General features: G+C 37.1%; 1 protein-coding gene across 2 annotated transcripts in view; it reads left to right on the top strand.

Annotated features, from left to right (window-relative positions):
- VPS13B (vacuolar protein sorting 13 homolog B) overlaps positions 1–23,767 on the top strand; it is an 820,834-nt gene that overhangs the window by 637,698 nt on the left and 159,369 nt on the right. For both annotated transcript variants that reach the window (XM_030304021.2, XM_032591891.1), the window contains one exon: positions 21,035–21,430. In XM_030304021.2, coding sequence (XP_030159881.1) covers positions 21,035–21,430 — 396 coding nt within the window. The remainder of the gene's footprint in view (positions 1–21,034; positions 21,431–23,767) is intronic.

Raw genomic sequence — 23,767 nt, 5'->3', positions numbered from 1 at the left:
AGTTCTTGAAAATTCAAATTCCACTGTGAATTGCTTGGTATGACATCATACAGAAACATAGGAATGTGCCCACTTGATCCCAGTTTAAAAGTTTTGTTAGCCATAGGATTCCTTAACTTTGAAATGAGAAAAAATTTTTTTTAATTTAATGAGAGCTGACACGTGAGAAGAAGAACTGGGAAGGGTGCATATTTTTCTAATTAACTCAGGGTCATTTGTAAAAACATTTGAGCTCCCTGGTATTTTTTTCATTGTTCCTTTGCAGACATATTTTTGAGCACTGTCACTGTAATGACATTTAATGAAATGACATTTAAATGACAACAAAGAAAAATCTGATGCCAAGTGGGGAGAATAGTACCACATCATTTATGTTTTATTATAAATTAATTAGCATGCTACAGTCTTCATATAGTTTAAGTAACAGTTATTTCAAAGACAGTTATGACTGCAATTGCACATTTATTTTACTATACCAGGTGTCTCTAGATGAAACACGTAACCACTGAAATTTTTTTCTCGTAATAAAATTATTTCTTTGGCGTCTCTCTGTTTAACCTGTTGTTTAATTTACCCATGTAGTCTTTAGGTCTTTTTCATTTCATTCTGGTTTTAGACTGGTTTCAGCTCCGATTTTAATTGATTTTTGTTTTAAAAATTTATTTGACTTTTAATTGGTCGTGATCCTATTTTGAATATGGTTTTCTTCCATTTTATGGATTAACTTGCTGTTTTATAGGTTGCAATGATTTTTTCTTACTTGTAAAAATTTTCTAACCATTCCAGTATAATCCCATTTCCATAAACTTCTTTGATTTGAATGAAAATATATACTTATTAATGTAAAATATTACTTTAAAAAGCTCAGGTACGGTAGCACACCATTCAAATAGGTTTATATAAATAAATGGTAGAGATTTTAAGTTGTTTACCCCATGATATGTATTTTTGAAATTTTTTTCTTTTCTTGGTGAACTCTGCTTTTATATTCTGTAATTACTGATTTTTTTACTCAGTGTGGATTAATTGAGATATATCTTGAAAGCACAGGTTCAGAGGAATTAAGATACCTGAAAAAGATGACCCAAATAGCCCCTTGACATTTTCTGGAGTGGAAAGTGAAGAATAAGTAACACAGCATTTAAACATAAGATTTTATTGTGAAAGAAAGCACCTTGAAGAACTCATTTTAGGGGCGCCTGGGTGGCTCAGTCGGTTGAGCGTCTGACTTCAGCTCAGGTCATGATCTCACAGTCTGTGGGTTCGAGCCCCGCATCGGGCTCTGTGCTGACCGCTCAGCTCAGAACCTGGAGCCTGCTTCCGATTCTGTGTCTCCCTCTCTCTCTGCCCCTCCCCTGCTCAGGCTCTGTCTCTCTCTGTCACAAAAATAAATAAACATATTTAAAAAAAATTTTAAAAAAAGAACTCATTTCAATTAATCCCTCTTAATGTTGCCCTGATAGTTAACCCTTTGCCTCTTTTCTCTTTCCACAAATGGGGCCAAGGCCCATACCTTAATTCAGCTTTATAGCCATACCAGCAAGCTATCTTCTATATTTAAGAAATGTAAACTAGTTAATAAAACTATTAAGAACCTTGACTTTTACATTTCCTGAGTTTTATGGGTTCCAATTTGCGGTGTCAGCATTACAGTTTCATAGTTTATTTTCCCCATGATTTATCAAAATGAAACCATAAACTTAATGTCAGGATGTCAAATGGGGACTGGACCAAGAATTTTTAAAACACAGGAAAGCCTTTCATTATTTCAACCTAATTTTTTCAACTATAACTTGTATTGGAAGAAATGAGAAAAGAGGATGACTTTTAATTAATTTTTTAATTAACTTTTTTTATTCCTGTAACAACATGATTTTAATAGCAAAATTTTCACTGCAGACTCAGTAAGTCATATGAAGAGACTTTAAGTCTCCTTTGAAAGTTAGGCTGACAATAGTGCCTCCAGGGGACGATGCTTGGCTAAGTAATAGGACCAGAAGAGTCACAGAAGCTGGTTGAGGGGGCCGCAAAGTGGTTAAGAGGCGGCTCAGGATCTCCTGCGGGGAAGTCAGCGGTATGGCAATTATTTAGATTCTTTATTTCCTCACGTGATGTAATTGTCAGGATTATTTCCTCTGCTGAAGAGAATGAGGGTAATTGGAGGGATGTCTTTCTAGGATCATGCGACAGACTAAGGCTGAAGAGAACATTATTTGGCTTCTGGTTTTGACTTACCCAACTCCAGAACTATTCCTCCATCTGCCTTATAGATATGTTTAGTTATTTAAAATTCAGTATTTCCACATTAAATTAAACCATTTTCTCTCCTCTCCTGATTTATCCCTGCCCTTAGTATAGTTTCCAAAGATCTTTACATGTGCTAGTGATAGCAGCAACATTATTCCAGTCATGTCTTCTCACAATTTTACTGTCATTTTTGATTCTTTTTTTTTTTTTTTATTCCAAGTCTCTTTGTTTTTCCTTTGAAATGGTCCTCCATTTTGCCTACTACCTGCCTGGTTTAGGTTTATGCCCTGATTACTTCCTTCGTCTGTTTATGGGCAGCCCTCACTCCAGATTCTCCTGTTACTCACTAATCCTGTTGTCCCCTGGGCCCTTGCTAAATTAGCCTCACCTGCCAAACTTCCATGATGTTGACCACACACCCCTCTCAATTCATCTGGTCAAAGCTCTCCTCGGCCCTCAAGGCTGTCTCTAATCTGGTGTCATCTGGCTTAGCTGTCGCTAAGCAGGTGATCCTAAGATGTTGTAGTTCTTTGGGCCTCAATATTTTCTTCTAACATAAGAGAGCGGTTTTAAGATTGCTTCGAGTTCGAAAATGATGGTTGTAATCACTAATGGAACTCTTCCTTTATTTTTACAACAGAGATTTATGAGCCATTGCAGTATGGCACACGTTGCTTTAGGCATTGAAAATACAGTGGTGAGCAAAAGATAGCCCCTCCTCTCAACAAATGCATATAAACCGGTAGAAAAGATAGTTACAAAAAAGTTACAGAAAGTAGTAGATAATGATAAGCTAATATATGTGTCATGAGGTTCTGTGGATTCATAAAAGAGTGGAGATTCAGGGAAGCTTCTCTGAGTGACTGACACTGTAGCTGAGTTGCACAGGATGAAAGGGAGTTAACTAAGGACTGTGGAGGGAAGGGTGGATCTCTGGGAGAATATGTGCAAAAGACGCGATGGTGAGAGGTATCGGTGTCCGATTAAATGAAGGCAGGAAAGAGGAAACCAGTGCTATCAGGTGAGGCTCCAAAGAGAGGCAGAGGCCAGGCCTTTCTGATCATAAAAAAGGATTTTAGGACTTTTATCTTGAGTGTGGTAAGGAGCCATTAAAGAGCTTTCAGTAGGATGTGTACGTGGTGGGGGATGTAGGACGTGGGAGGTGTGTGTGTGTTGCATTTTGAAAAGATAACTCTAGTCAGGGTGGAGAATCAGTAAGAGGGGCTAGAGTAGATGGAAGGGAGCAATTAGGAGAATATTGCAGTAGTACTGGTGAGAGGTAATTGTAAGTTGGATCAGAGAATCTTGATAGAAATGGGGCACCTGGGTGACTCAGTCAGTTAAGCATCTGACTTCAGCTCAGGTCATGCTGTCACAGTTCATGGGTTTGAGCCTCACATCAGGCTCTCTGCTGTCAGCGCAGACCCCTCTTCAGATAGTCTGTCTCCCTTTCTCTCTGCCGCTCCCCCATGTATGCATGTGTGCACACAAACAGGTGCTCGCTCGCTCTCTCAAAAATAAACATTTAACAAAAAGAGATGGAGAGAAGTGAAAGATTTGGCAGATAGTGGGAAGGCAGAATCTACAGACCATAGTAATGGAGTAGAGAGATAGGGGGTGAGGAAGAAGATTTAAACATGGCTTCTGGTTTTCTGACTGGTCTAACTGGATGGGTCGTGCTTTGTCCCCACAAAATTCATATGTTGAAACTGTAATCTCTACTGTGATGGTATTTGGAGATGGAGATTTGGGAGTTAATTAGGTTTAGAAGAGGTCATGAGGGTGGAGCTCCCTCATGATGGGATAGTACATTTAGAAGAGTTATCATAGGGCTTGCTGTCTCTCTTGGCATGTGAGGACACATTAAGAAGGTGGCCATCTACAAGCTAGAAAGAGAGCCTTCACCAGAAACTGATCATGGTGGCACCCTGATCTCAATTCCAGTCTCTAGAACCATGAAAAAATAAATTTCTATTGTTTAAGCCACCAAGACATTGCATTTTGTTATGGCAGCCCAAGTTAAGACAGGTGATTTACTGAGATGAAAATACTTGAAGAGAACCACTTTGTTTTTGTTTTGTTTTCATTTGTGAGAGTACAGAGAGATCATAAGTTTTGACCTAGATATGTTAAGTTTGTGGCAATTATTCAGACAGATCTGGAGCTCACAAGACCAACACTAGTGATAAACGATTGCATGTTTTGGAGTCTTTGGGATACAGATTCTAATTCAATCCAAAGGGTTGGATGAGAGATTACTCAAGGAAAGAGTAGAGAAAAAGTAGAGAAAAGAGCCTAAGACTTGACCTTGAAGACATCCAAACAGGATTTACTGGCCAGGAGGAGAAGCCTAGAAAGGAAATTGTGAGCTAAGAGGAAAATTTGAAAATTGTAATTTCGAAGAAGCCAAGTTAGTAGTGCTTTGACATTAAGAAAGATGAGAAATTGGAACTATCTCGTGGATTTATAGATATTGTGACTGCAAGTGTTTTCTCCCTATTGGGTTATTCTGGATGGAAACTAGTCTAGAATGCATTGAAGTAAGCAGGAGGGAAAAGGTAGTAGAGGTAGAGAGTATAAATAACTCCTTTAGGAAGTTTGTGAAGAAGAAGAATAATTAAGGGTAGTATATGAAGGAGCATTTGGGATCATGGTTTGGGGATTTTATTTTTATGATGAAAGAGACTTGGAAAAAAAAAAAAAAAAAAAAGAAAGAGACTTGGAACTCTTTCCAAGAGGAATCCAGTGGAGAGAATAATCGGATAAACTAAAAAGAGAAAAGATAAAGGTGGGTACACTAGAAAAAGGGAAAAATAGGGGCACCTGGATGGCTCAGTCGGTTGGGCATCCAGCTTTGGCACAGGTCACGATCTCACAGTTTGTGTGTTTGAGCCCCACATCAGGCTCCATGCTGACAGCTCAGAGCCTGGAGTCTGCTTCGGATTATGTCTCTCTCTCTCTCTCTCTCTCTCTCTCTCTCTCTCTGCCCCTCTCCCATTCACACTCTGTCCCTCTCTGTCAATAATGAATAAACTTCAAAAAAAATTTTAAAAGGGAAGAAGAATCCAATATGTATTTGAAAAAAAAGTTTTAAATTAGAGAAGCAACAGATGCTCTATTTTATATGGCAGATTAAGGAAGGAGAGGAAAAGGACATATGCAGGTAATTTTTCAGTTTGGTAGCAAGAAATTGAGGGTAGCAAGAAATTAACTTTATCCATGAAGCTAGAAGCAAGATCACCTATTGAAGTTGAAGAGGGAGGAGAGGAGTTTGATGGTTTTGAGGCAGAGTGGGTTGAAATCATCTTCCAGTATGATTTTTTCATATCCCATACTCACTCTCATCTCTGTGCCTTTTCTTAACTTTTATATTATGGAAAATTTCAAATAGATACAAAAGTAGAGTGAATAGTGTATAGAACCTCCTGCTTAAATAATTGTCAGCTATTGACCAATCTTGTTTCTTGCATACCCCTATCCACTCCCTCACCTTCTGTATTATTTTGAAGCAAATTCCATGCATCATCTATCATCTGTAATATTTCAGCATAAAGTATCTCTAAAATACAACAACTTTAAAAAAATGTAGCCACAATACTATTATCAAAGCTAATCATTCTTCAGTGTTATCAAATATGTAGCTAGTATTCATTCAAATTTCCAATTATTCCATACATATCATAATGTGTGTGGATATGTGGGTATTGGTGTGCATGTATATTTCTTAGGTTTTTTTTTTTTAAACCAGGAGCCATATATGTTCTACGCATCACTATTGGTTGATATGTATTTCTAGTATCTTTAATCATTAGGTTTTCTCCTCTATTATTTTTCATCTCTTGTAATTTATATATTGAAGAAACCAAACTTGTAGAGTTTACAACAGTTTGGATTTTGTCTATTCCCCTGTCCTCTGTACTTCCTACATATAAATTGGTAGTTGGTTTAATCTATTCAGGTTTGCTTATTGTTACTATTATTTTCAGCAAGACTGTTCTGTAAAATGGTTTGTATTGTTCCATCAGAAGGCACATAATATCTGAAGGTCTCTTTCTGTGATGTTAAAAGCCACTGATGCTGAATGCCTGAATTCATTGGAGGTTGCAAACAGTAATCTTTTCATTCTAACACTCTTTTTTCATGTATTAACTAAAGTACCTCTAGGGCGTTGGCTAAGCGTCCAACTTCAGCTCAGGTCATGATCTTACGGTTCATGGGTTCGAGCCCCATGTCAGGTTTTGTGCTGACAGCTCAGACTCTGGAGCCTGCTTCAGATTCTGTGTCTCCGTCTCTCTCTGCTCCTCCCCCATTCATGCTCTGTCTCTCTCTCAAAACTAAACACAAAATAAAATAAACAAAATAAAATAAACTAAAATAAGATAAAAGCTTCTGTAAAAAGAAGCATTCCTTCATCTACTACTTGGTTACTCAGTAGTATTGTTCATCTAAAGAAATGTAAAATAAATGCTTAATTCTTTTCCTTTATTTACCCATTTTCAAAAAGGAGCTGATTTTCTCAGTGAGAGGAGTTTTTCACAATGCATACATATATCAAATCATCACAATGTACACTTGAAATATATTACAATTTCATTTGTCGTTGCTACTTTAATAAAGCTGAGGGGAAAATGAATTATTTTTCCAGCATATTCCAATGGTGGCCAATTAGTTATTGCTTGGTATTCTTAAGTCATTATTTTTAATAATACTCACACTATCTTATCTTTGGAAGTGGGAGCCTCTAGAAATTGGCTTCTTCATGTTTTTAATCTTCCCTCACTGTGGAATCCTTGTTCCCTTATCTCAAAACAAGATTTGGCTGTTCCCAAAAGGCAGCTCTGCTGTCTCCAACCAAGGATGAGTACGTGCCATCACTGAGAAAAGCAAAATAAAAATAAAAAAAGAACACGGACGCCAAAAGAGCAAAGAGCTGCCAGAATTATTAGAGCAGTCGAATGTGCTTAGCCCTTTTTGATGCCTATTTAGAGGGAAAGAAGTTCATTTAGATAAGTTGAGTTCAATGCATTCATTTTAGAAAACCAGTACAATTCCCCTATAATCAAAGCATTTTGGGGGAGATACAATATAGTCAAAAACTCAGTGTGTGATCATAAGAATGTGTGCATGAGTAATAATAGTAGTGATGATGCTCACGTGCCGGTTGTACTCACCATGAGCTGCTGCTGGCTGACCCCGTCAAGAACACGTGTCAGTCCATGTGTCTGGGCAGCACGTGTGACTGCTTGTTTGTACCCAGTTCCACTTGATATACTGTTGTTAATTGAAGCACTCACATCTGCCACCATTGAGGTCTTTATACTTCACACCTTCAGTAAAAACACATTGATCTCATTGTCATGGGCAACTTTCCAGGTTTGCCAGCTCTCACACCTGTGAATACTCAGTCTCCACTGTCCGTTATCATCAGGAATACATTTACGTGGACACTGTCACAAAAATCTCAATTTGAACTGCTGAATAAGAGAAAAAAATGTACTATGACCTAATAATAAAAAAATATTTTTTATTAGAGATGCTATAATGCATAAAATGAAGCTTGATTATAGATTTGTTCTGTGTTTTGCATTTACCTCTCTAAAATGGCATGGGGGCACCATCATCCCTGTGCCTATACGTAGCCACCACCCTATATGCACTGACTGTTTTTTTAGCAAGGCTTGCTTGTCTAAAAAAAATACATATATTTATATCTTTTACAAATAAAATTCCAAAGGAAGAAACACTTAACAAAGAGGTTTTCTTTCATAAATGTTATGATTTGGGTATAACAAGACATATTGAATCCATTGGGTTTTTGGTAATAGATTTCAAAATACATCATAAATGTAAGTAATATGATGACTAATGGGTCAAGTAAAGTTGGAACATTTTAAATGAGAAAATAGCTGGAACAGTTTTCAGGAAACTTTTCCAGTTGATGTTTGGTCCCCCACAAGGTGTGTATTAACATAAACTTAGGGGAATCACCTCTGGGGCTTGAATTTGCTCTCTGATTTCATTACTACAATATGATTCTTTTCCTTTCACTATTAAGTCATCTCCTAGGGTGATAGGAACATAAAATAAGTGTAATTTATTTGTATTTGTCTAATCTCCTTTTAACTCAATAGTCATCTCATCATTCTGTTTCCTGGTAGCTGTTCAGAAAGTTTTGAAAGGTAATTAGAATCTAATAATTGACAGGCATGGGTTTACTTGGTAACTTAAAGATATGGAATGTGTTCTGGGGATGGTGAGAAATTATATCTGGCAGAGAAATAGATGACTCAACTGGGAGATTCTCTGTTACTGCATATTCTTAAAACCTAAACTTTGAAAGTAATCTATTTATTAAAATTCAATGAGGATTATGAAAAAATTCTCAACCTTTTTAAAACAATCTGGTAATAATTCGAATAAAATCCACCTTAACAATCTATGCCTGGTTCTTTATCCAGGTATATTTCCAGTTCTCATAAAACATTATTCTATATAGTTTCTGCTATGTCTCTGTTGAATAAAACTTTTCTAGTCCATTTTTATTAATGTTTTCATCTTAATGGTGAAGTTAATGCGTTTCATCAATTTTTAAGTATAAATACCAGAAAATATATTGCTCAGTTTTTATTTTTATTTTTTTATGTTTAAACATGCCAGACTTTTTTGTTGCATAATTGTTCACATTTATAAAAATAATCTTCCTGTCATTATGAGACTGAAAATATTTACATTAAAGGCGCTAATTTTCTTCCCCCAAAAAGTGACTGCTAGTTCAAAGATGTGAAAGTTTTAGAGGCACTGCATAATAAATGTAACAATACAAATTTGTTAAATTTGTCACATTTTTATATTTTTTTCATTTTTCTTTTTAATGTAATTTATTATCAAATTGGCTAACGTACAGTGTGTAAAGTGTGCTCTTGGTTTTAGGGATAGATTCCCATGATTCATCGCTTACATACAACACCCAGTGCTCATCCCAGCAAGTGCTCTCCTCAGTGCCTATCACCCATTTCCCCCTCTCCCTCACCCAACCCCCCATCAACCCTCAGCGTGTTCTCTGTATTTAAGAGTCTCATGGTTTGCCTCCCTCCCTCTCTGTTTGTAACTATTTTTTCCCCTTCCCTTCCCCCATGGTCTTCTGTTCAGTTTCTCAAGATCCACATGAGTGAAAACATGATATCTGTCTTTCTCTGACTGACTTATTTCACTCAGCATAATACCTTCCAGTTCCATCCATGTTGCTGCAAAGGGCATGATTTCATTCTTCCTCATTGCCAAGTAGTATTCCATTGTATATATGAACCACATCTTTATCCATTCATCAGTTGATGGACATTTAGGCTCTTGCCATAATTTGGCTATTGTTGAAAGCGCTGCTATAAACATTGGGGTACAAGTGCCCCTATGAATCAGCACTCCTGTATCCTTTGGATAAATTCCTAGTAGTGCTATTGCTGGGTCATAGGGTATTTCTATTTTTAATTTTTTGAGGAACCTCCACTCTGTTTCCCAGAGCGGCTGTATCAGTTTGCATTCCCACCAACAGTGCAAGAGCGTTCCCATTTCTTCGCATCCTTGCCAGCATCTGTTATTTCCTGAGTTGTTAATTTTAGCCACTCTGACCAGTGTGAAGTGGTATCTCAGTGTGGTTTTGATTTGTATTTCCCTGATGATGAGCAATGTTGAGCATCTTTTCATGTGTCTGTTGGCCATCTGGATGTCTTCTCTGGAAAAGTGTCTATTCATGCCCTCTGCCCATTTCTTCACTGGATTATTTGTTTTTCGGGTGTTGAGTTTGGTAAGTTCTTTATGGATTCTGGATATTAACCCTTTATCTGATATGTCATTCACAAATATCTTTTTCCATTCTGTCAGTTGCCTTTTAGTTTTGTTGGTTGTTTCCTTTGCGGTGCAGAAGCTTTTTATCTTGATGAGATCCCAATAGTTCATTTTTCTTTTAATTCCCTTGCCTTTGGAGATGTGCGAGCAAGAAATTACTGTGGCCAAGGTCAAAGAGGTTGCCTGCTTTCTCCTCTGGGGGTTTGATGGTTTCCTATCTCACATTTAGGTCTTTAATCCATTTTGATTTTATTTTTGTGTATGGTATAAGAAGTAGTCTAGTTTCATTCTTCTGCATGCTGTTATCCAGTTCTTCCAGCACCATTTGCTAAAGAGATGGTCTTTTTTCCATTGTATACTCTCTCCTGCTTTGTCAAAGATCAGTTGGCCATACATTTGTAGGTCCATTTCTGGCTTCCCTATTCTATTCCATTGGTGTATGTGTCTGTTTTTTTGTGCCAATACCATACTGTCTTGATGATTACAGCTTTGTAGTAGAGGCTAAAGTGATGCCTCCAGCTTTGGTTTTCTTTTGCAATATTACTTTGGCTATTCGGGGTCTTTTGTGGTTCCATACAAATTTTAGGATTGTTTGTTCTAGCTTTGAGAAGAATGCCAGTGCAATTTTGATTGGGATTGCATTGAAAGTGTAGATTGCTTTGGGTAGTATTGACATTTTAATAGTATTTGTTCTTGCAATCCATGAGCATGGAATGTTTTTCCATTTCTTTGTGTCTTCTTCAGTTTCCTTCATAAGTTTTCTATAGTTTTCAGCATATAGATCTTTTATATCTTCGGTTAGGTTTATTCCTAAATATTTTATGGTTCTTGGTGCAACTGTAAATGGGACCAATTTCTTAATTTATCTTTCTGTTGCTTCATTATTGGTGTATAGAAAGGCAACCAACTTGTGAACACTGATTTTGTACCCTGCAACTTTGCCGAATTCATGTATCAGTTCTAGCAGCATTTTGGTGGAGTCTTTCAGGTTTTGTATGTAGAGTATCATGTCGTCGGTGAAAAGTGCAGTTTGACTTCTTCTTTGCCAATTTTGATGCCTTTGATTTCCTTTTGTTGTCTGATTGCTGATGCTAGGACTTCCAACACTATGTTAAACCACAGTGGTTAGAGTGGACATCCATGTCGTGTTCCTGATCTCAGTTTGTCACATTTTTAGATGTGACAGTAGCTTCATGATTTTACTTGAAGGATTCATACGTGTTGATGGACTTTACACAACAGTAAAGGGCACTGTATCATGGTGCGTGCTTCCTGTCTCTTGGTGGAGCTGGTACTTTTGAAAGCAATACCTGGTATTACAGGTTAGCCTCATTTCAGCCCTGCTTTGGGGGCTCTTGGCTTTCTAGGATTGTCCAGCTTGCCCAGCCCCCTGTTTACACATAGATCTAGCTCTAGGGGAACAGGGACGAGGAACTGTGCATCCCAGTGGGGGACACCATGCACAGAGGTTGCACTGCATGCAAGCAAACATAAAAGAAAAATTTTAAGGTAAATTACTTAAATGTTTTAAATATCAATTTGTTTCTTATAAAAAGTTAACAATAGCTGTCTTGTGCTATGTATATATAGCTCTACTAGAGTTTTAAACTTTATGAAAGCTTTCATCAGCTACTGTTCAGTAATTGAGAGATTGTACTCCTAAGTTTAAGATCACCCAAATGAAGTTTTGATGCATACATCTCAGTTTTGACATGACCCCACAGGAAGGATAAATCAAGTGACCAGAGTATCCAAATAAGAAGCCCTCCTTGACCAATCTGCTGGTCTGAGAAAGGGTGTTCCAGAAACCAACACCACAGAAAATTAACATTAAAAATTCACATTTCAAATTCATGAAATAAATATAAGAAATTTAAGTAATTAAACTTTCAAAATATGTTTAAAATAATTCTGTAGCATTTACGCTTCTAAAGTTATTCAAGTTTAAAATCACACTGACACTCTTGGGACAAACTGTATGAGAGAGGGAGATCCAAGATACTGGTTCAGAACGTCTTTTTCCTAGGATTCGTTGAGTCCTGATTAATTGTTATGTGTAACTAGTAACCTAATAGAGATTCATGACTTTTAAAGATGGGAGAAGACAAGAAACTGTGAATCGTTATGTATTTTCCATCTTCATTTCAAGCTGCTAGATTTGTATTGAATAAATATTATGGGCTGTCCTCCATGTTGCTTTTGGAAATGGATCTTTCTGATTTCAGGCTATTCAAAGAAGAAGTTATATTTGGTAAAATAAGGTCAATTATGTGCGTCAAATAGATTCATACTTGAAATTCACCAATTTGATTAGATTTTAGTACACATTTCTTTATCTGAATTTTCAGCATTTGAACTTTACTGACAAAAATAAACCTTTTAAAATATGTTTTATAATATAAGCCAAGTCCTATGAAAGAATATATTCACTCTTGTGAATGAAACTGCTTTAGGTAGCACCAAAGTGACCTGTGCTTTTGAGTTTTGCTGGCTTAACTGACTCTAGTCTAGCTGTTAAAACGCCTAATTTTCATGTGCCACATTTGGTATTAGTAAGATCAGGAACTGTCCTGCGTCTTCCCTAACATTTAGAAGTTGTATTCCATCTTTTTCACTTTCTGTAGAAGGGCCACCTGTAATCTCACCATTAAAGGTATGAGAGCTTTCTACTTAGTACCTGGTTGGAGGGGTCATGGAGAGGTTTAGGAAAGCAAACCTAAAAAGCTAACCTAGTACACGTTTGGTTAACGCTTAGGCCTAAAGTAGGTTTCTGCTACATATAAGAGCCATGGACATACTCAAGCCGTTTGGCATTTTGAGAAACACACGTGAGACTAAAAAATAATGCAATGGAGTGGAAAAAAAATATTCTATCATGCACATGACAAAGGCATTGAAATAACATTGTGTTTTATTTTTTTTAATTAATATGCAATAAAACTGTCCTTTTTGGTGTACAGTTCTGTGAATTTGAATACATACACAGATTTGCGTAACTGCTACCACAGTCAGGGTATAGAACAGTTCCATCATCCAAAACAACACCTTTCATGGCATTTCTTCATAATCACACCCTCCCCCAAACCCTAATCTGTGATAACTACTGTCCTCCATCACTTTAAGGGGTTTTGTTTGTTTGTTTTGCCTTTTTGAGAATGTCCTACAAATGGAATCCTGTAGCATGTAGCCTTTTCAGACTGGCTTCTTTCACTTTCACTTGAGGCTCAACCAAGATGTTGCATGTAACAATAGCATATTCCTTTTTATTGCTGAGTAGCATTCATTATGTGGGGGTCCTGTAGTTTAACAATTCATCCATTGAATGACATCTAAGTTGTTTCCCATTTTGGTGATTATGAATAGAACTACTTTAAACATTTGTGTGTAAGTTGTGTGAACATAAGTTTTCATTCCTTTATGATAAATACCTACGTGTGAGATTGCTAGGTCATATAAATTTTATATGAAACTGCTAAAATGTTTTCCGGAGTGGATGTGTCCTTTGGCACTCCCACCAGCAATGCAGGAGAATTCCACTAGCTCCAGCTTCTCTACAGCACTCTATATTGTCAGTATTTTTTTTATTTTAGTCATTCTAAACTTAATTTATACTTTTCTAATGACTAATGATGTTGGACATCTTTGTATGTGCTTATCTGCCATTCATGCAACCTCTTTGGTGAAGTGTCAATTCAGACCTTGTGCCAATTGTAAAATTAGGCTGTTTGTTCCTTATTATTGAATTTTGAAAGTTCTTTATTATATTCTGGATACAAATCTATTGTCAGATAAGCAACTTTCTCCCAGTACATAGCTTGTTCTTTTTAGTCTCTAAATAAAAACTTTTTACAGAGCAAAAGTTCTTAGCAGTGAAGTCCAATTTATAATTTTTTTAATGAATATAATTTTTTTGGTACTATATATAAGAACCTTGCCTAACTCAAGGACTGGGAAGATTTTTCTCCTATGTTTTCATCTAAAAACTTAACTTAATTTTATATTTTGTATTTAGATCCATGATGTGTGATCCATTTTGAGTTAATTTTGTATATGGTATAAAATCGGGTTCAGGCCCTTCCCCCCCCCCCGCCCCCGCATGTGGATGTCCAGCACCGTTTTTTAATAAAACTATTCTACTTCGTTGAATTGCCTTTGTACCTTTTCCAAAAATCATTTGACATTTTTTTGGACTCTATTTTTGTTTTCTTCCACTGATATATGTGTATATCCCTTCTCCAAGACTATACTGTCTTGATCACAGTGGCTTCATGCTAAGTCTTAAAATGTTGTAAGTCCTCCAATATTACTCTTCTTTTTCAAAAGTGTTTTTGGTATTCTAGTTACTTTGCTCTCCTGTATAAATTTTATAATCAGCATTTCTGTATCTGAATAAGTACTAATGAGACTTTGATTGGAATTGTTTCAAATCTATAAATCAGTTGGGAGAAGATTGACATCTTTACTATGTTGAGTCTTCCAGTCCATGAATATATATACAGTATGTGTCTCTATTTACTTAAATCTTTCTTGGTATTTCATTACCATTTTGTAGTGTTCAGCATATAGATACTGTATGTATTTTATTAGATTCATACTTAAGTATTTATTTTATTTAGAACTATAATAAATGTAATTTTTTAAAAAAATTTATTCCAACCTCACATAGCTACTTTGTAGAAACTGAATTGGTTTTTATGTGGTAATCTTGTATTCTAAAATCTTGCCAAATTCACTTATAAATTCTAGGAATTTTTTCTATATATTCCATGGAGTTTTCTATGTGAACAATCATGTCATCTGTGGAGACATTTTTTCCCTTCCAATCTTTATTTTTATTTCTCTTTCTTGCCTTATTGCTCTTGGGTAGGATGTTTAATATTATGTTGAGTATAAGTAGTAAAAATGGGTATCCTTGCCTTGTTTCTGATCTTAGGGGAAAAGCATTTGACCCTTCATGACTAAATATGATTTTAGCTGTAGGTTTTCACCTATGAACTTTATCAGATTAAGGAAGTTCCCCTCTACTGATAGTTTCTTAAGAGTTCTTATAAATGGATATTGAATTTTTCAAAACATTTTCCGTATCATCTTTTTGCTTGTTTGGTTTTAACTGTTAACATTACTACTTTGTTGTGGGGTTTTTTAATGGTTATTTATTTTTGAAAGAGAGAGAGGGAGACAGAGGATCCAAGCAGCCTCCGTGCTGTCAGTGCAGCCTGATGTGGGGTTCAGACTCATGAACTGTGAGACCATGGCCTGAACCAAAGTTGGCTGCTCAACCGACTGAGCCATCCAGTTGCCCCAACATCATTACTTTGATTTTCTAATATTGAGCCAACCATGTACTCTTAGCATAAACCCTCTTGGTCATGGTATGTTATTAGTTTTATGTATTGCTGGATGTGATTCCTAACTTTTTTTTTTTTTTGAGAATTTTTATGTCTCTGTTCTTAAGGTTAGTTTTACTGTCTTTGTCTGGCTTTGGTATCAGTAATGATGGTTTCATAAAAATGAATTGAGTAGTGTTCTCTCCTCTTCTGTTTTCTGTGGCACAAGAAAATGAAGAAAACAAAGATTAAAAAAAAGGATTTTCATAGACCCTCTTGCGAGCACTAAGAATTCTCTTCTCACTTCCTAAAGCCAGAAACAGAGGATTTCTCCTAGTATTCCCTCTCTCCACACCTCACGCTCACTTTGGACTACCTTGAGTCCAGGCTGGGGGATACAGGAAGAAAAATTACAAACTCATTTCTATTTTGATGGTATTTTCCAATCTAGTCATCTTTTCCAGTCTTCCTGTTAGCATTTACTTTACAGCATCCTCAAATCGCTACTCTGTGTAAGTTTTATAACTGCATTCTCTCCAGCTTCTGGATCTGCTTAGAGTGAGAGGGACAGGATTCTATCTTTCCTGGAATCCTTAAATAATTTTTAAAGAAAGGGAACTGGCAACTAATGAAGAACAAGGTATGTTAGATATTTTTGCTTTGAGAGAAAAGATAAAAAAGAAGCCGAGGCAAACATTCCTAGGCCTTGAAACTTAATTTATACTCCCATTAGAAACTGGAAATGTTGTGTAACTAAATATACATGTGGAATTTGTGTTACTTTGCTGTTAATGGATAATAAATTAACTACAAATGTGGTGGCATGCAGCAACATAAATTTATTATCTCATAATCCTGTAGGTCAGAAGTCCATGTGGGTTCTGCTGGATTCTCTGCTCAGAATGTCACAGGGCTAAAATCAAGATGTCAGTTGGACTGGGCTTTAATCTGGGAGCTCCAGAGAAGAAACTCATTCTAGTTGTTCACATAATCTGGTTCCTTGTGGTTGTAGGATTGAGGTACCTAATTACTTGTTAGCTGTCGGCCAGGGTTTCCCTCAGTTCTAGGGCTGCTCATTCCTTTTCACCTGACCCCCATCATCCTCAAAGCAGCAATGACATATAATAGAGCCCTTCTCATGCTTCAAATCTCTCTGACTTCCCTTTCTGCCTCCTTCATATATAGGGTTTATATATTAAAGGGTTTATATATCTAGGCCTACCAGATAATTTCTGTTTTAAATTCAACTGAGCTAGTCTTTTTATCACAAGTATAAAATCCCTTCACAGCACAACCATACCTAAAGTAGCGTTTGATTTAATAACCCGGGGAGAGACATCTTGGGCAGGGGAGTCATCTTTAGAATTCTGCCTACCACAGAACCAGATTAGAATGTTTGGCAGTGCTCCAGCATGATTAGACCAAACGTACTTCGTGCTGAGTGGAAGGCCCAGTGCTACATATTAATGATGAAAAGTAGGCACTCGAGGAACTTCTTCATTGGTGGAAGATATAATCTCATAAAAAGATACTTGTGCAAGGCTAGGTTTGTGGATCAACTTTTTGCAGAAAATGCTGAGCGCTATCCTGAAGATTAGGCATTAGGCAGAGAAAGAGTACAGTAGACAAAGGACCAATCTGAGCAAAGGCCTAGTGATATAACATAGCAGGAGCTGGAGGAAGTGGGCTTTATAAACTCTGTGATATTTCTGGAACCTTAATGTGCAAGGGGGAGAATGGCTGCAGATAAACAAAGGCAGGGATTTTTTTTTTTTTTTTTTCCATTCTAAGGAGCGTGGTCTTTTGTACCATAGGTAAAGAAGAACCCTTAAAGAGTTTTAAACAGGAGTGAGCCAATCAGGATCACATTTGAAACAAATCATTTGGAAATTACTCTGGAGACTGGATTAACAGGAATTGTCTAGACAGATCATTTAGGCGGCTTTATAATAGCTGAACAATATCAAAGCCATGGAGGGGAAAAAAATGGGGAGTGGCTGGAATGCTGGAGAGAAGGAGATTGGTTTCAAGCAATATTTTGGAAGTTGAACTTAATCATTGAGTAGATTTGGACCAGGAAAAGAGGACATGAAATGAGTCAAAAAGTCCAATTTCTGATTTGAGCCACTTGGTAGATTATAGAGCCATTAACTGCAACAAGGAATATAGCACGCCCAAGAGGAGTTAATGGATTGTTTTGGATAAAAGGATGAGACTATGGGAGTTCAGTAGAAAGGAAAGATTCATTCATTTTTTCCTTCATTATATCATTAAACACACATTTAGTACTCACTGTGGACTGGACAGTAGTGTAGACACTCAGAATATTAAGATGTAGGACAGCCCTTACTCTCCAGGAGCTCACAATTCACTGGACTGTGACAGATACATAAGAAGGTAACTATAAAAATAATATAAACAGGTGCCTGATGAGCCACGATGCACAGCGTATTCTGGAAGCATTGCATGAGCAGCATCTTACTTGGCCACAGGGGTCAAGAAGGATTTCCTGGAGGAAGTGACTCAAGGACTAAGTCCCAAAGGATAAGTTAAGGTAATAACCACAGATGTAAACAGTCACTGGGACCACAGTAGGATCCATATCAAGGTAGTAGCCAGCAACTCATACATAGCATTCCACCAGTGACTTGACAGTCTACAGACAGGGAAAATAGATCCCTTAGGCTTTGCAGTTGGTTTAGGTGGATATTGGGCAACTTCCTGAATGGATCACTAAATTGTGTCTAGAGCTGCAGAAAGAACAATTCAGACCCTTCGCTTAGGTTGTGCATATTACGAATCCAGACAAAAGCAGATAGCTTCTGGCCCCAACACTTGAGTCTTCTTTCTGCTATAGCTTTGTTTTGGTTTCCTGTTGGTGCTTTCATCTATTAAGATTGTCCTCTTTTTCATTGTGGCAAAAGGTAGTATTATTTTCTGTGAGGCCATGGAATTTGGAAGCCCATGTAAAGGGTGGGTAGGCAGAGCAAATAAATGTATGGGTCATTCGAACCATCCAGTTTTCCTAAAGTATTTACCCACCAGCTTCTTTCAGTACCCCCAAACCTACAAATCTAAAATAATGCCTTTCAACAAGCGGTGCTGGTATAACCGGAAACTCCCAAGTAGAAGGAAGAAGTTGAACCCCTACCTCACACAGTACTCAAAAGTTAATGCAAGGACAATCACAGGCCTTTGTAAGAGGTAAAACTAAAAAACTTGTAAAATAAAACGTAAGTGTCAGTCTTCATGACATTGGGTTAGCAATGGTTTCTTGATAGGACCCTGAAAGCATAATAAAAATAATAAATTGAAATTCACAAAAATTAAAGTCTTCTGTGCTACAGATGATAGCATCAAAAAACTGAAAAAAATCCACAGAATGGGAGAAAATATTTGCAAATCCTCTATTTGATAGGGACTTGTATCCAGAATAATACAAAGAACTCGTATAATTCAATAATAAAAAGACAACCCAATTTTGAAATGAGCAAAACATGTGAATAAACATTTCTCCAAGAATATATACAAATGGCCAATAAGCATATGAAAAAGTGCTCAATATCATTCAGTGTTAGGGAAATACAGATCAGAATCACAATGGGCTACCACTATATACCCACTAAGATGACTGTAACCAAATATAACCCAGAAATCCCACTCCTAGGTAGATACCTAAGAGAATTGAAAATATGATCACATAAAAATTTGTATGTGAATGTTCACAGCAGCATTATTTATAATAGCCAAAAAGTAGAAACAACTCAAGTGTCCATTAACTGATAGTGGATGAACAAAATGGGGTCTATCCATATGATGGAGTATTATTCAGTTACAAAAAGGAATAAAGTACTAATACATATTTCAACATTAACGAACCTTAAAACCTTTTGCTATGCTAACTGACAGAAACCAGACCCATAAGGCAAGACGTTATATAATTCCGTTTATATGAAATGTCCAGAATAGGCAAATCTATGGCGACAGAAGTTAGATTAGTGGTTGCCTGAAGCTGGAGGTGGGGGATGGGTGAGAGGGACTGCTAAGTGGGCTGGGATTATTTTGTGTGTGGTGATGATAATGTTCTGGAAGTAGACAGGCAATAATTGCACACTCCTGTGAGTTTACTAAGAAACCATTGAATTGTACACTCTAGGTAAACTGTATGGTGTGTGAGTTAACATGTCAATAGGAGGTGAAAAAATGATTCATTTAAGTTAGGGTGTTATTTCTATTTTAAAAAAATAGGGGAGCAGGGGACATTTTAGTATTGCAAAGGGCGAGTTAGATATCTGATCCTTTCCAGTGGACACCTAGTTAGAAGCAGGACTCTCAGAGTTTTGCTGGGCCTGATTAAAAGAAACACATGGGAAGGCACACTTAAAAAGGATGGCACCCTGAGGGAACCTGGGTGGCCAGGAGAAAACTGTAAGCTGAGGAAGATGAGAAGAGGTCCTCCTTATGAAGAAAAGTATAGAAATTAACTTGATCTGCTTAACGATCTTGCCAGTAGCTTCATCTGGGTTTATATCTTGTATTACATCCCCAGTCTCCAGTGAAAAGAACACTTGTTAGGTTAAGTCAAGCTCACACATAGGCAAGACACAACGTGCCAGGCACTATGTATAATGATGTATGATGTGTTCTGCCTTCACGGTGCTTATAGTCTTATGTCTTGACTGATAACAAAAACAGAAGTAAGAAGAAAGCAAAAACAGAAAATTAAAGCTAGTTAGTTTTAATATGAGGTAACTAAGCAGCAAATAAGGACAACATCTAGTGTATGGTACATATAAAATGGACTGTAGGTTTTAGGAGATCTCAGTCTACACTTGCTTCATTCGATGGGGTGTTTAAATTTTTTAGAATGCAGAATGTAGGGAAAGATGTAAAGGGACTCTTCTGGTTTGCAGCAGGTCACAAAGGGGAAACAAACTTTTTCTGCATATACTCAATCAGAGAAGGAAAGGCTACTTCAGTTAGTTGTGTTTTTTTTTTTTTTTTAATGTTTATTTTTGAGAGAGACAGAGACGGGGGAGGGGAGAGAGGCAAAGAGAGAAGGAGACAGAGAATCCAAAACAGGCTCCAGGCTTTGAGCTGTCAGTACAGAGCCTGATGCGGGGCTCCAACTCATGAACCATGAGATCATGACCTGAGCTGAAGTTGGACACTTAATCTACTGAGCTTCTCAGGCGCTCCTGGGCAGATATTTTTTAATACTGATATTTGTGTCAAGCATTGTGCCAGTTACTAGGAGGTGTCCTTTTGCCTTGGAAGAAAGAACACCAGTTCCAGTAACAAACTGAAATAGCTGCTTAATTTTGCCTCAGAGTGAGAGGGCAGAAGCAGATGTCCATGGGTGGCCTTCAGTCTATCAGGAACAGTCACATGGACTGAAACAGGAAGGTAGGCATGTAAGTAGTCCCGGGAAAGTGTTCCTTTGAGTAACTACATGGAAAGAATAGTTAAGTGATGAGTAAAAGAATGATAACATCTGGCATCCTAATGAGTCTGCTGTGCAAGTGCAGGGAAACTTAAATAGGAGCTTGCCAGGGAAGGAAGGGCTTATATTCAATGACAGAACTTCAACAATTTTCTTATCTTTTTTAATTCTGTAGCAGATATCAACTTGGATATATCAAAGCCTTTGAAAGCCAACCTGAGTTTTACCAAGCTGGATCAGATAAACCATTTTTTAAAGAAGATAAGAAGTGTACACAGCAAAGAGACCTCAGCCCCATTGGACACCATGTTGAATAAGGATGAGTTTCCAGCCTCCAAGTGTTACCGTGGAAAGTTGTCTAAACCTAAAGTTCATGGTGTTGGAGCACAAAAGATTCCATTTCAAGAAAACCTGTGGAGAACTATTTCTTGCTTTCAAAAAATCACTGTCCATACTACTCAGATTGTGATCTCCATGGAAACTGTTCCCCATCCTAATAAACCATGCCTGTTAGCATCTTTATCAACCCTCAGTGGAAGCCTTAATGTCAAAGCAGCACAAAAAGTACCTGGTAAGTCACAGAAAGGGGGAGAGGGGAATGATAATATGATTTGTTAACATCTGAAAGTGCATAATTTTGAAGATTCATAGAGGTTAAAAGTTTGAAGGACCACTACAAATAGAGACATTTCTGGTCTGTGACCTTATTTTAACAGATAATTTTATAACAAATCCTTCGAACCTAAATATTTTAACACCCTGAATTAAAGTTGTATCTGTCTCTTCAGGCATATTCCTACAAAGGCCTACAAAACCAAAGCCATCCATTTCTAAATTTCTTTTTACCTAGAATAGTGGTAATGGAACACAGGTAAAAAGAAATAGTGGTAATGGAACAGTGGCGTATCAGGTTTTGTTAACCCTTAGATCAGTGGTTCCCAAAGTGTGGTCTCAGAACCAACAGCATCAGCATCACCTGGGAACCTGTTAGAAATGCCGGTGTTCAGACCCTACCCCCGACCTACTGAATCAAAAACCCTGGGCATGGAGCCCAGAAACCTATTCCAAAAGCTCTACAGGTGATTCTGATGGACTGTGTTAGGTCACTGGTCACACTTTATTTAAAAAGAGAAGAATTGTTCTGGTGGCAGGTGTGCTGCACAAAGCGTAGTGATAGAAACCAAGGCTCAACTTTGCAAGGACAATACCATTGATGGTGCCAGCAATACCTGGCAGAGAAAAGGCTGTGCTTCAGTGCCTCACCTAGCAAAGAGTGGCACGCACTCTGCAAACTGGATGTCGTTGATGGGTGGAGAGCTGAGGAATTAACGGGCAGTGACATCTACGTTTTCTTCTTTTGCTACCATGACTGAAGTGCTATGTGCTCTTTCACACTGAATCAAAAAATGTAGGCAGAAGGAGTGGGAGGAGGGGAAGAGGAAAGACAAGGTACAGGTAGGAAGTAACACTTTTCAATCACAGAACCTGCTAGCTACTGTAGGAGTTCGGGGCACAGTGCCAGAAATTTTACTTTGAAAGTAAAAGTAGCAAAAGGGAAACATTTTTTTCCACTTTAATTTGCAGGAAAGAATTGGGGCTAAAGGGGATAAAGTAAATCCTGAAACTATATGCAACTTAGTTGCTTCCTAAGAAGTAGTTAAGTGGCAGCTGGAGACTCACTGGAACTTAGTTCCACATAGCCATTTTGGGCACAGTAGTTTAAGAGATAAAGGGAAAGTTTTATGGTGGAGAAGTACAAATTTTAGGCCAAAAAGTAGATGATTTATTTCTTTCTCACCAGAAATATTTGTGACCAAGCCAGCTAAAAGCACTGTATTTTTTTATTGTCTTAAAAGTTAGAAATGAAAAATGTAAGGTCCATGGGACATGAACGACTGTGAAACACTGGAGGCTACAATGCCTGATTTATCCACAAATAAATTGCAAGCCAGACAAGGTTGGGCCCGTTCCCACGCCTTTCCAGTTGTACCTTAATCATAGTAGGGAAAGGTTAGCATTCAGACAGAGGAAAAGAATTTAAATGGACTATACTCAATTCTAGATCCTTTTCTGTTTTCATCCTCATTTCTTGTTTTATTCATTTTCTACTCATTTTACCCAGTTTTAATGGTGTTTGTCCTCAGTAAACATCTCTAAAATGTAGTTAAAATCCTCTCACTGACCTCTACAAGATAGTAGCCTCACTCTGCTTTTGTAACTTGTTTTTTCCCCCTCATACCAGAAAAACTACCTACCCCTATCCCTTTTACAATCATGGACTTCAATGTAGTTAAACACAGAATTAGAAACTATAGCTCCTACAAAGATATACTTTATACAAGTCTAACGTGTAATGTCTGACAAACGTTCTAAAGTAGTTACTTGTGTCAACAAATCAAATCAAATTGAAGTTAGCTATTTAACAGGAAAAATTTTATTATGAGAACATAACTAACACCAAATCTGTTTTCCCTACATTCTCCTCAATGTAGTGGCATGCTCAAACAGTTTAAGAAGATAACAAAGCCAGCAAAATAATAATTAATTACAATTAAATAAAATTGGGGTAAGTTCTAGTTATTGCTGATGGATGATTTCTGAGAAATTATAATTGAGAGACTATTACATATTTGTCAAAAATTGATTTTTTAGCTAAGCAAAACTTTTTAAGTCAAATATAATTTAAGCTTTGAACATTAATTTCATTATATTGAATATCTTAAAAATTCATGCTTTGCAACCTGGCTGAAATATACTCAAATCTGTGTTCAAGGTATATTTTTGATGAGTGGTAAAAAGTATCCCTCACAAAAAAAAAAAAAATCCCCTTTTACCAGTAGTCCTATTTCTTTTCGTATTCTGCAAGCGACATCGTTCTGCACTGAACTAAACTTTTTTTATAGTGTAT

Source organism: Lynx canadensis, chromosome F2 (assembly GCF_007474595.2).
Source record: "Lynx canadensis isolate LIC74 chromosome F2, mLynCan4.pri.v2, whole genome shotgun sequence".
Taxonomy (NCBI): Eukaryota; Metazoa; Chordata; class Mammalia; order Carnivora; family Felidae; genus Lynx; species Lynx canadensis.
The sequence above is the reverse complement of the archived record's forward strand: the minus strand, read 5'-3'. Positions and strand labels throughout refer to the sequence as shown.